Source organism: Orcinus orca, chromosome X (assembly GCF_937001465.1).
Source record: "Orcinus orca chromosome X, mOrcOrc1.1, whole genome shotgun sequence".
Classification (NCBI taxonomy): domain Eukaryota; kingdom Metazoa; phylum Chordata; class Mammalia; order Artiodactyla; family Delphinidae; genus Orcinus; species Orcinus orca.
In genome coordinates, this window is record NC_064580.1 from 95,197,465 (window position 1) to 95,209,581 (window position 12,117).

General features: G+C 38.2%; 1 protein-coding gene across 2 annotated transcripts in view; it reads left to right on the forward strand.

Annotated features, from left to right (window-relative positions):
• COL4A5 (collagen type IV alpha 5 chain) overlaps nt 1-12,117 on the forward strand; it is a 218,001-nt gene that overhangs the window by 198,723 nt on the left and 7,161 nt on the right. For both annotated transcript variants that reach the window (XM_004281525.3, XM_033408794.2), the window contains 6 exons: nt 3,191-3,324; nt 5,987-6,059; nt 6,195-6,266; nt 7,087-7,215; nt 8,036-8,134; nt 9,638-9,850. In XM_004281525.3, coding sequence (XP_004281573.1) covers nt 3,191-3,324; nt 5,987-6,059; nt 6,195-6,266; nt 7,087-7,215; nt 8,036-8,134; nt 9,638-9,850 — 720 coding nt within the window. The remainder of the gene's footprint in view (nt 1-3,190; nt 3,325-5,986; nt 6,060-6,194; nt 6,267-7,086; nt 7,216-8,035; nt 8,135-9,637; nt 9,851-12,117) is intronic.

Genomic DNA, 12,117 nt, shown 5'->3' on the forward strand with positions numbered 1-12,117 from the left:
TCTATTTGATCACCTATGATCTTTGTATATTTGTCTAATAAGGCCTTTAAATTTAACTGTAGCTCCTTGGAGCAGCCTGCACACACCAATAAATTTGCACCTCATGTTTTTACTAAAGAATGGCAGAGGCCAAGATAAACTTTTACCCAGAGGAATAGAAGGCTATCAGTGAAGTGGTACTACCTTTCCAACTTTAATGTTTTGAAGGTGCTAACTTTTGGAAAGCCACTGTAGCAGTGTTAACATGTCTTCAGTAGAGTTTTGCATTTTTTGCATTAATGAAAATTAGCAGCTTATTTTCTAGAATAAGCTCTATTTTAAAATATTTGGCTCTCTATACTCCTGTAGGGTCCTGTTTGCATACTGATTACGCTGTAGGTATAAGAAATGCTGGCAAAGAGGATTATTGTTTAACTTGTGCTATAATGTGAACCACTTCTAACTCATAATCTTATTTTGTACTGTGTGATGTCTGATACTGCTAACATCGATCTTTGGGCTTTGGTGAACTCTGATCTTCCCAGGTTTTCAAGGTTAGACTCTTCACTGGTCAATTCTTTTTTTTTTTTTTTTTTAATGCTTTGTATGTGTGACAAGAGAAATGCACTTTTTTTGCTATAATTCAGAAGTCATTGAAGAGTGCTGTTATCCTCAAATACTACCTGCTCTGGTATTTAACATTTTGGTGAAGGTAATGTGACTTGTTTATAATCAAGTTTGAAATGACATTAGGTCTTTGTGGTTTCAATTATTTATAATAGGTAATTCATACATAGAAACATGTTGAATTTTAAGTGGAAATACACTTATTTTTAAGACTGCATTAAGATATTCAGGCAGGCATCTGGCCCATTTGTAACCTCTGTATATTGATTTTATTTTCTTGAATTTTTGTTCCTTGAGATTGATCAGATCTATGTTTTCATGGCTATTTTCAGTAATGGAAGAGGGTAACTACTGAGTATTGTTAAAAATAAATCTTGTATCATTAGCAAATCAGTAATTTAAATTTGAGAGACTCTAGAACAACAGGTCTGAATTAATAACATGTAAGTTTCCCCAAATTTCCTTTTAATTGCAAACAGAGCAATGCCCAAAATATGCCTACTTTTTTTCCAAATGATAACAATGTTCTGTTTACTTTTCAAACTGGGGAAGCAGGGTGTAAAATGTTCCTTTTTTTCTTCCTCTTACTCTTACCCTAGTCATTGTTAGGCTGATTCACAGATAGTTTACTTTTCTCTTAATGACCTGATTTGCTACCTGATTTCTAGTCCAAATTATACATATGGATGAGACTAACAATTTTTCTTAGAAAACCCTATCAAGGGGTTTGAACTCAGAAGTTGTTTTTAATTTGTTTGTTTAAGTTCAAAGTACCCCAACCCTTTCTTTACGATTGGGAAGGGAATTTCTGAGTGTGTCTGTCTGGTTGCTGGGCTAGGGTGACTATATGATTAAAACTGTTTAAAGATAAAATGATTGTTGTACTGTTGTGAACCTGCTTCCTCTTTCTCATGTGACAGATAGAACACTGTTATATTATGAAATCACATAGATATAGCTGAAAGATTAAAAACAGGTTTATATTTTAAAGATATGTTCTTACCTTCAGTTTTACCAATAATGAAGATAATACTAGTAATAATAATAATTGTTTAAAACTTCTTAAATAATTCTTACTGTGTGCCAGGCACTGTGTTTATATATATTATCTTATTTAATTCTTGGAACAACCTGATAAGGTAGGTACTATTCTTATTTCCATTTTAAAGAAGAGGAAATTGAGGCTAAGATGGTGAATAAACTTATTGAGGTCAAACAGCTAAAGATTAATGGAGCTGGGATTCCAACCCAGCATTCTAGCTCCAGAGTCCAGGCATTCATAATCCCTATAGCATGCTGCCTTGTTAGCCTGTAGCCATTGATTCTGGGTCATAAGAGTATTGGAAAGGATAGGATAAAAAATGAGACCTTTTGTGCATGTTGTAAGCATGAACTCAGTATTCTAAATTCATATGCCTATGTTATTTCCTTCAAAAATAATCCCTACATATTTTCCTTTTTTGTTGAAACCAATGAAAAACTAAGATTACTGGAGGAGAGAAGGTATAAGTGCTCACTAGTTGCTGTTCATTATTTGGGGCTTCGTAATTATTTTCTTAAGGCAGGACTACTTAGTCTCCACCTCAGCTATTGCTTAGCACACTGCAGGCAAGGAACAGCTATTTCGCACCTGGTGAGAAAAATGTGGCCATTTATCAGATCTTCTTGGTTACTTAATGGACCTGATATCTTTATTTAGGAAGAAAAGTTTAAAACACAGAATAAGGAAAGAGCTTACCAAATCCCCTTTTAAATTATTTATTCAGAAGTTATATGCCAAATCCTTTATTTCTCTTCAGAAATATTTAAACTGTAAATAATACAAAAACATATTTAAAATAAATTCAAAAGTACTATATTGAATCAATAACTTTCTGACACTAAAATATTCCCATGTATTAAGCATGTCACTAAAATGAAATTAAACAATTAGTTTGCTTAAATAACTATCTTAATTACATAGTAATACAAGCTGAATAAAAGTAACTACTTACAAGTAAAGAAATTTTATTTTAATCACAATGAGACAAATGGTTTGAATCCCTGATTGCCCTACGAAGTGTGGTCATGAACCAGCAACTTTAGCTACAGGACACTAGTTTATCTACAGGGCATTTGTTAGAATGCAAATTCTTGGGCCCCTCTCCAGCCTAACAAGATTCAGAACTCTGGGGTTAGACCCAGGAATCTATTTTAACAAGCCCTCCTGGGTATTCTGATGCATTTCCAATTTGAGAACAGTGTCCTATGGTGTCTCTTTTGGTTCACTTAAACACTTAGGGATTACAGAAGCAATCTTTATTATAATGTCCAAAGTCCTTCCTTTAGATATGAGCTTATTGGATTAAATATATAATCAAATACAAACTAAAAGAGTCTGCAAACCAGTGTTAATAACAAAAAGAACCCAGCCCACTTTACATTAGAGAGTCAGCATGGATCTATATATTTAATGTAGTCTGGATTTTATTCTGCAAACTAATAGTATTTAGATGACTAATAGTATTTGGATAATGTAAAAGCCTGACTTTGATGCTATTCTTATGTTATACTGAAATGTGATTATTTGTTTTGCATTATCAAGGTCTACCAGGTCCAGAAGGTCCCCGGGGTCTCCCTGGAATTGGGGGCATTAAAGGAGAGAGAGGAAACCCGGGCCAACCTGGGCAACCTGGTTTGTCTGGTTTGAAAGGAGATCAAGGACCACCAGGACTCCAGGTAGGAAATGGGAGTATTTGGTGAGGAAGGGGTGTGGGTGCTTGCATTCCAAATGAGAATTCCAAATTGCATTATTTTAATTAGCATTTACTGGTCAAAGCTCTTGACTAAGCTATATATATATATATATGAGCATTGCATGTGGAGGAGTAGTCCTTCCATAGAGAAGTAATTATGGTGAGTGTGGGGATATTTTAGACTTTGAAATTAGGTAGAGTTAGGGTCAGATTTCAGCTCCTCTGTACACTTCTACTTTGTGTCTGTGAGGAAGGCAGACAGACACTTTGTGTTTCTGTCTTTACCTGTAAAAAGAGAATAATAGCATATCCCCACGTCTGTGTTCATGTGTTTTCCACCTTCGTTTGAGTGACCCAGAAAGTCACATACTTCTTTATGGATCCTCAAAGCTTCCTTCCTTCATTCAGGAGGATTGTTGTTAGATTTTGCAGCCAACAGAGTCTGGGCTCAGTCTTTTAACTCTGATGGCTGCTTTATAGCAGAAAAAAATATCTAAAGAAATTGTCCTTAAAGCTTTCCAACAACTAACCATTTTTTCCTGTTATCACTATTCTTCTAGACATCTAGACTTAAAATTTTAATCTTCTCTTTATTCATTCTCTACTCACTTCCTACCTCACTCATTTCCCATGTCCTTCCAGTTCACATGTCACTATGCCTGATTCAAGACTACTGTCTGATACCAACATTTTATAAATCTGGTATTGTTGCGTTCTGTTCATTTTCTTTCATGCAAGTTCTTACATTTGCACCTTTCTAATTTTTGTTTGGAAATAATGTTAAACTTATAGGAAAATTGCAAGAATGGTGAAAAACCACATTTACCCAGATGAACCAATTGTTAATGTCTTGCCCCATTTGCTCTCTGTATGTATGTTGTGTGTGTATGCGTGTGTGTGTATAATTATGTATTTTTTTCTGAAATATTTGGGAATAAGTTGTATCTATCATGTCCCTTTATCACTAAATACTTCAGTGTGTAATATTTCCTAAAATTAAATATATTCTTTTATATAACCATAGTACAGTTCTCAACTTCAGGAAATTGAGCATCGATGTAACATTTTTATTTCTGCCCACATGTTCTAATTGTATCAATTGACTTAGTAATATCCTTTATAGCATTTTTCCTCATCCAAAATAAGATCCAGACCAAACTATGCGTTGCATTTAACTGTTATATCTCTTTATTCTCCCTCAATCTGAAACAGTTTCTAAACCTATTTTTTTCTTTCATAACCTTGACATTTTTGAAGAAATGTAGCCCGTTCACATTTAAAAAAAAAAAAAGAATGTTTCTTCTTTTGTCTGCTGTTTCTTCATAATTAGATTCAGGTTATGCATCCCCAGTTGGAATACTCCATGAGTTGTGTGTTCTCAGATATGGAGGCCCATGGTGTTCATCTGCCCTTCATTAGTTATCTCAATTTTGATCTTCCCATCAAGTTGTTACCTCGTTTCTCCACTGCATGGTTACTATTCTTCCCCTTGTAACTAATAAGCAAAACTACAGGAAGACACATTAAGATAATGCAAATATATATACTATTCCACATCAAAATTTCTCCCTAGATATAATATCTATTTATGATTTTTGCCTCAACTGTTCAATACTGTGATAGTGGCAACTACCTCCACATATACCACTCAGCCCTACTGTAAGCAAGAGCCTCCCTTCTCTTCTATTTACTGTCTATTTGTTATCATTATGGACTCATAAATTCTCATTCTCTTCAATGATTCATAATTTTTATTCTATTATTACTTATTTTGATGCTCGACCTGTCCTAGATTTGGGAGCTCCTTCAAGCTGGATCCTGTGACTTTCTGACGTGCCCCCCGTTTTAAAGTTCTTTCTTACGTTTGGGCATAAGATGTTCCAGCCTTGCCTCTTTTTTCATTACTACTAATAAGAGCTTCATCGTTCCACACTTATTTTCCCTTTAGATCCATTCTAGAGTTATTTTCAACTCTTCTTCCCATTGTTTTCCTGGGTCCTCAAACCCACTATATTTTTTTGCTTAGTCTTTCAGACTTTATCATTTCTTAGATTCTAATTCACACACTTACCACATCAGGGCTACACTAAAAAAGAAGTGCCGGGCTTCCCTGGTGGCGCAGTGGTTCGGAGTCCGCCTGCCGATGCAGGGGACACGGGTTCATGCCCCGGTCTGGGAAGATCCCACATGCCGTGGAGCGGCTGGGCCCGTGAGCCGTGGCCGCTGAGCCTGCGCGTCCAGAGCCTGTGCTCCACAATGGGAGAGGCCACAACAGTGAGAGGCCCGCGTACCGCAAAAAAAGAAAAAAAAAAGTGCCTTTGTTAATGATAGTAAAATAATAACTAAATTTATTAAGTATACATCATATGCCAATCAGTTTTCTAAGTACTTAATATGAATTATCTCATGTAGTCCTCACAACAACTTCATGGAGTAGATACTATTATTTTCTGTATGTTAGAGGTGAGAAAATGATGCGTCAAAGAAGTTAAACAACTCAAGGTCACATGAGCTAATAAGAGGTGAATTGGGTTTTGAATCCTGGAAGTCTGACTCTAGAGCCAGTGCTACAAATCACCACCTATGCCCTCACTTCCTTCCCTCCCCCCAACTTTTTTCTAAAATTAATGATTTTATTTATTCAGGGTAATCCTGGACGGCCAGGTCTCAATGGAATGAAAGGAGATCCTGGTCTCCCTGGTGTTCCAGGATTTCCAGGTATTTGAAGGGGTGTTTGGAAGTTTCCCTCTTTACATTAAACTACTTTGGGAGAAGACACCATTTTCTGATTTGGCTGGGTAAAGGCTGTGGCCCTGTTGCTTTGCTGTGCAATTGTGTGTACCTTCTTTGCAGGCATGAAAGGACCCAGTGGAGAACCTGGTTCACCTGGCCCTGAGGGGGATCCAGGACTTATTGGCCCCCCAGGTAAGAGTTATTTCTGAAGCTAGTTATACCTGATACTTAAACTCATTGAAGAATTTGAAAGTTTGCATTCTGCCTTTCAACCAAAACTTTCAGAGTCTCAGTCCCCAACAACTGAGGGGAAATAGGCAGGACTCTCCCTCTATGAACTAATCTTCTCAAGCTCTCTATTTCAATAATGTAATATCAGGAGCAGACCTTTTAAGTTTAAGGTAGATGCAGGACCAACAAGAATGCTTCAATGAGATTTTTATTGACCTTTATACTAACTTTCCCGTATTCACTTGAATAGATCACAAGAGCAAGTCACATAAGTATGTTTGTATATTTTTAATATGAAAAGAGTTCTTTTTGCTGAGAGACTTAAAGAGGTTTCCTGTAAACTGTGAAAAAGAGCATCTACTAAATTCCTCTACTAGTTAGTTCAGTGGGTCCCTTGACAAGCACAACAAACAAGAACTGCAAATGATGTTAGAATCAGAATGGACTCTACAGAAAATAGAATTGTCTAACCTTGACACCAGTGTTCACAGATTTGCAGTGGATTAGATTTTCTTGTAACCGAGTCATGATTCAAGGCTTGAAAATTGAGACAATATGCCTAATTTGTCCATGGACCCTAAGAAAATTATTTATTTTTTCAGCCTTTTGGGTGAGATAATGATAATTTTCCCAAACAGATTTCTGTTGGACATAGCAAATTCTAATACATGTAACTTGTTTCTCTCAAACCAATTCTTATTCTGATCTGAGGTTACTTTGGCATCCGTTCTTTCCGACCTTTCTCTTCCCTACCTTCAACTTCATGTGCTTTGCCCCTTAGGCCCCCCTGGATTACCTGGTCCTTCAGGACAGAGTATTGTAATCAAAGGAGATGCTGGTCCACCAGGGGTTCCAGGCCAGCCTGGATTAAAAGGTCTACCAGGACTACCAGGACCTCAAGGTTTACCAGGTACCTTTGTAGATCATCTTTTTAAGCCTTATGTATTTGAAAACATTTCCCTCATTCTTCTTTCACTTGTTAGAGTTTGTCTCTGACGATAGGAGTCTCAGCAACTAGTAGAATACCAGACCACTAGGTTCCATTTCCTTTTCTCCTTGAAAGTGTTCATTTCTCATGCCCTAATTTCTTTTAGGCCCAGTCCAATTTCTTTTAACTCCTCTGGCTATCCTAACTTGAATGATTAGGTTAATGTTGTTAAAATCTCTGTAATGAAACTAATATGCATTTAAGATATGGTGCTTTCTCTATCCCAACCACAAGAAGGATAAAAGGCTGATTTGGTGGGCTATCAGTTCCCCACTGTGAGGCCTCCTGATTTTCAAACTAAATCCTATCTAGTTGGCCATTTGACTCTATGCTTGCAGCCAACTTTGATTAAAAAGAAAGCTAGAAACTAACTTGTCTTTCTGTTTTATCAGGTGGCTTAATAGCAGTTTTTTCATAAATAAAGTACCAGGCAGTAACAGCCTTGCCTATGGTGAGATATATAATAAAAGTTGGCCTTGCGCTCTATCTTGTTCTGAAGGCGAGGAGAACACAACTGCCATATTATGGAAATCTCCACAGAGGCAAATGAATTGTTTAAAATTAAAGCTAAATCCTTGTCTGCTTCTTTTGTCCTGGGCTTGAGCTGTTCCTTCATTTATCTGAATTAAAGACAAAACCAGATTATGACTTCAGTGACACTCGAGGACCTAAGTGTCCCAAATCTATCTGGATGTGGATTTATTCTACCCACATTTGAAAACCCTACTTCATTTTCCTATAGGTCCAATTGGCCCTCCAGGAGATCCTGGACGCAATGGACTCCCTGGCTTTGATGGTGCAGGAGGGCACAAAGGAGACCCAGGTTTACCAGGCCAGCCAGGTGAGACATGCTGCTGATACTAGTTTTTAAGTCTGGGGGACCTCTGGACATACGGCCTCCGATTGAAGCTGTGAGAGCCTCCTCTTGAGAGAGCATAGCTAGGTAGGGAGTCTGTTGCTTGGGAAAAATGGGATGACACAGATGTGCCAATATAAGAGAAGCATAGAAAGGTGGTTTTTATTTATGTGTTTAGGGCACTGGAAAACCCAGCTTTTCCTCAAAATGAGGATTTTCCAGGTACTCACTGTACTTAACTTCTGATAATTTTCAATGTTTTTTGAATAAATTTATTTATTTTATTTATTTATTTTTGGCTGCGTTGGGTCTTCATTGCTGCGCGTGGGCTTTCTCTAGTTGCGGCGAGCGGGGTCTACTCTTCGTTGCGGTGTGTGGTCTTCTCATTGTGGTGGCTTCTCTTGTTGCGGAGCCCGGGCTCTAGGTGCGTGGGCTTCAGTAGTTGTGGCACATGGACTCACTAGTTGTGGCACGCAGGCTCAGTCGTTGTGGCTCACAGGCTCTAGAGCACAGGCTCAGTAGTTGTGGTGCACGGGCTTAGTTGCTCCGCAGCATGTGGGATCTTCCCGGACCAGGACTCGAACCTGTGTCCCCTTCATTGGCAGGCGGATTCTTAACCACTGCGCCACCAGGGAAGTCCCTCAATATGTTTTAACAACTTTAGATAATATAAATATAACTCTAAATAATATAAACATAAAGGTTTGTATTGGTAAAAACTAGCAGCGGCAACAAGGCAGGTTGGTGATAACTGTGTTGCTCCTAGAACCAACACCCTCCTGTTTCATTAACTGTATTTCTAGGGAAGAAACAAGTTAGTGCCATCTTCATCACATATATGGGCATTGCTGTCAAATTCCCCCAAATGAAAATCTATACATACAGTGGCCAAAGGCCTGTAAATAGAGAAAATTTTTAAATAAGCTCAAGTCGAGTGGCCAAATGGAGAATGGGAACCAGTGGTAGATTGAAATTAGACATTTTGAAAAGTTTCCTTAGAGTACCCAGCCTATTCTCTAAACAAAAAGGTATGCGTGAGAATAATTCCCCAGACAGATTCAAAGGAAAATGTTTATCAGCACTGAAGCTGGCAGGTTGATGGCAGCCACACCCCTCCTTTCTCATTGAGGAACAAAACAGCAGGCTGAAATTTCGTCATGGAGTTTGCACTCCTTTAGTACAGCAAGAGACTAGATAACACAAACCCCCCAAATAAGCATCACATTTTCCCATCTAATGTTCCATTCACTCAGTATTTATTTAGTGCCTAATGTCATCAACCAATTTCAGAAGAAAAAGAATACATTTAAATCTCTTTGAGGGCAGGGACTGTATTTTATTTATCTCCAAATCCATGATATCTGACAATGCCTTTGTAGACATTCTATAAATATTAACTAATCAAACAAGGTCATAATGTTGTGTCGATAGCCATAATAGGGAATCAGAGCTTACTCAATTTGTATACTGATGATTCTTTGGAAATAGGTATCCGTGGTTTGGATGGTCCCCCCGGGCCAGATGGATTGCAAGGTCCCCCAGGTCCCCCTGGAACCTCCTCTGTTGCCCATGGATTTCTCATCACACGTCACAGCCAGACAACAGATGCACCACAATGCCCACAGGGAACTATCCAGGTTTATGAAGGCTTTTCTCTCCTGTATGTACAAGGAAATAAAAGAGCTCACGGTCAAGACTTGGGTGAGATAATCAGCATCTTATTTCTTACTATGCATTTTGTTTTTGTTTTGAAAATCTTGTTGGGTTCTAGAGTAGCCTTGGCCAAAGTGTCTCTCTCTATTCTTTTGGGGCTTCTAAACTGAAGATCATGTCAAGGGCAGCTGAATATATTCACTATATGTTTTAAATAAATAATATTTAACTTTAAACTAAAAGCATTGATTAGCTAGTGTGAGGTACAATTCTTGGCCTAAAGCAAGGCATTTGGAAAGGGCCATATGTACTTTTGTTAGCTTAGTTATTGAGGAAACAGATTCTCTGGGCCCTCTATAGTATAGCAGCTGCTTAAGTGGGCAGTGTTCGTAACTCATGGGAGATAGTTTCCTCTTTCCTGACACTGGTCTTTATCAAGTTAAAGATAAGTGCTGAAGAGAATCTTGGATTCTAGATCAAAGAAAGTAAGGTCATTGCTTAATTTTGCTAGTTCATGAATAAGCACGTTAGCTTTATAAAGTGTTATCAGAGTAGTTTAAAGCTGTACAAAGCACCATATTTCCATATAGGATCCACTTCATTTAATGTGTTCTCATGCATCTTCTCTATGCTATAGGGTGGGCAGTTTTGTTGATGGGATGAGGCTGGACTGAATGACTTTCAAGACCTCTTCCAAATCCCTAACATTTCTTTTTCTGGAATTCTGACTTTTCATTTTGAGGCCCCATTGTTTGACCTGGGGCTGCCTATTTTAGAAATCACTATCCCTTCTGCCTCCATAAAGACATTTAAGAAGATAGTCTAGGTCTCCAGTTTCTGGGGTCTCCATAGTAAGAGGCCTTCTGAAGTCTCTTTACCTGGGCCATTCTGTGAAAACAGTTCTGCAGCAACAGAGACCTCCAGAGGTCTGCTGTGCTCACTCTGTTCCAGGGCACATGGCCACACCTGCCAGGCACATCTACCTACATGGAAGCCAGTAGTCACAGGTCATTTTAAAGAGCCTAATAAAGTAGGAGTTTGCCAAACAACTTTCTTCTTTCTCTCCTACTTCTCTTTTTTTCCTTTTCATCTTCCCTCTGCTACTTTTCCTTCTCTCTTTTGCTTTCTTTATGTAGCATCTTTTTCTAATTTTAGAATCAACAAATCTTTATTATGAAAATACTCTTATCTTTTAGATAATTTTCTCTATTTTTTCTCCCATAAACTTTTTTTTTTTTTTTTTCTTTGCGGTACACGGGCCTCTCACTATTGTGGCCTCTCCAGTTGCGGAGCACAGGCTCCGGACGTGCAGGCTCAGCGGCCATGGCTCATGGGCCCAGCTGCTCTGCGGCATGTGGGATCTTCCCGGACTGGGGCACGAACCTGTGTCCCCGCATCGGCAGGCGGACTCTCAACCACTGCGCCACCAGGGAAGCCCTCCCATAAACTTTTTCTCCTTTTATTCCGTTCTCTCTTTACTGTCAGAGTCTAGCTTATACCCGTAATCAAGCTTATAAACTTCAAATCTCTAACCTATCTAGTGAATAGAAAGCATTAGAAGTTTTTGAACATCATGAAATTCACAAATGTAATGCAAAGAAAAACTGGGATCTCTTACCCTGTATATCACTATAACTTTTCAAAATGTGTGTATCTGGTCAAACGAGACCCATCATAGTATGTATTCAGACGTAGAGGCTATAAACTGGCCCTGACTCAGGTACAGCTTATGCCTCAGACATAGGAAGGCCATGATAGGGCCCAAGATCCCAAGTGTGATACTGGATTGCAGGGTCTATGCTTAGAGCTCACTCAAGGATCAAACTGGAGATATCTTGATGGCTAAGCAAAGAATAGTTATAGGTTTGATGTTAAGGAAACAATTACCTGATTAAGTAAATACATAGTCTCTGCTGGATTAGTGAAAGGATTATGGTGTATAAAAAAGAGGGTGGAGGAAACACACTGAATACTAAAACTGTTCTGTCTGGGAGAAAAAAGCATACTAGGAACCATTAGTCTATAGTTTTAATAGAGGCATTGAGAGTTCATGAGATCACAGTCTCTTTGAATGTTTAGAAACTATAACCAGAATTCTGCATCATTATAGGTAGCCTACAGCATAAATACAACCAAACACCCATGTTCTCATCATTATGGGCATTCCTTTTATGCACATCTTCCTTTTCTTTCTGAGACCAGGGATATTTCCATCTCTGTCCCTGATTAGTAATGTTAGTTTTATTTTTAAATTACTTTATAATTTAAAAGTACTTTCATATTCATTATCCAATTTGATTTTCACAACTATGATC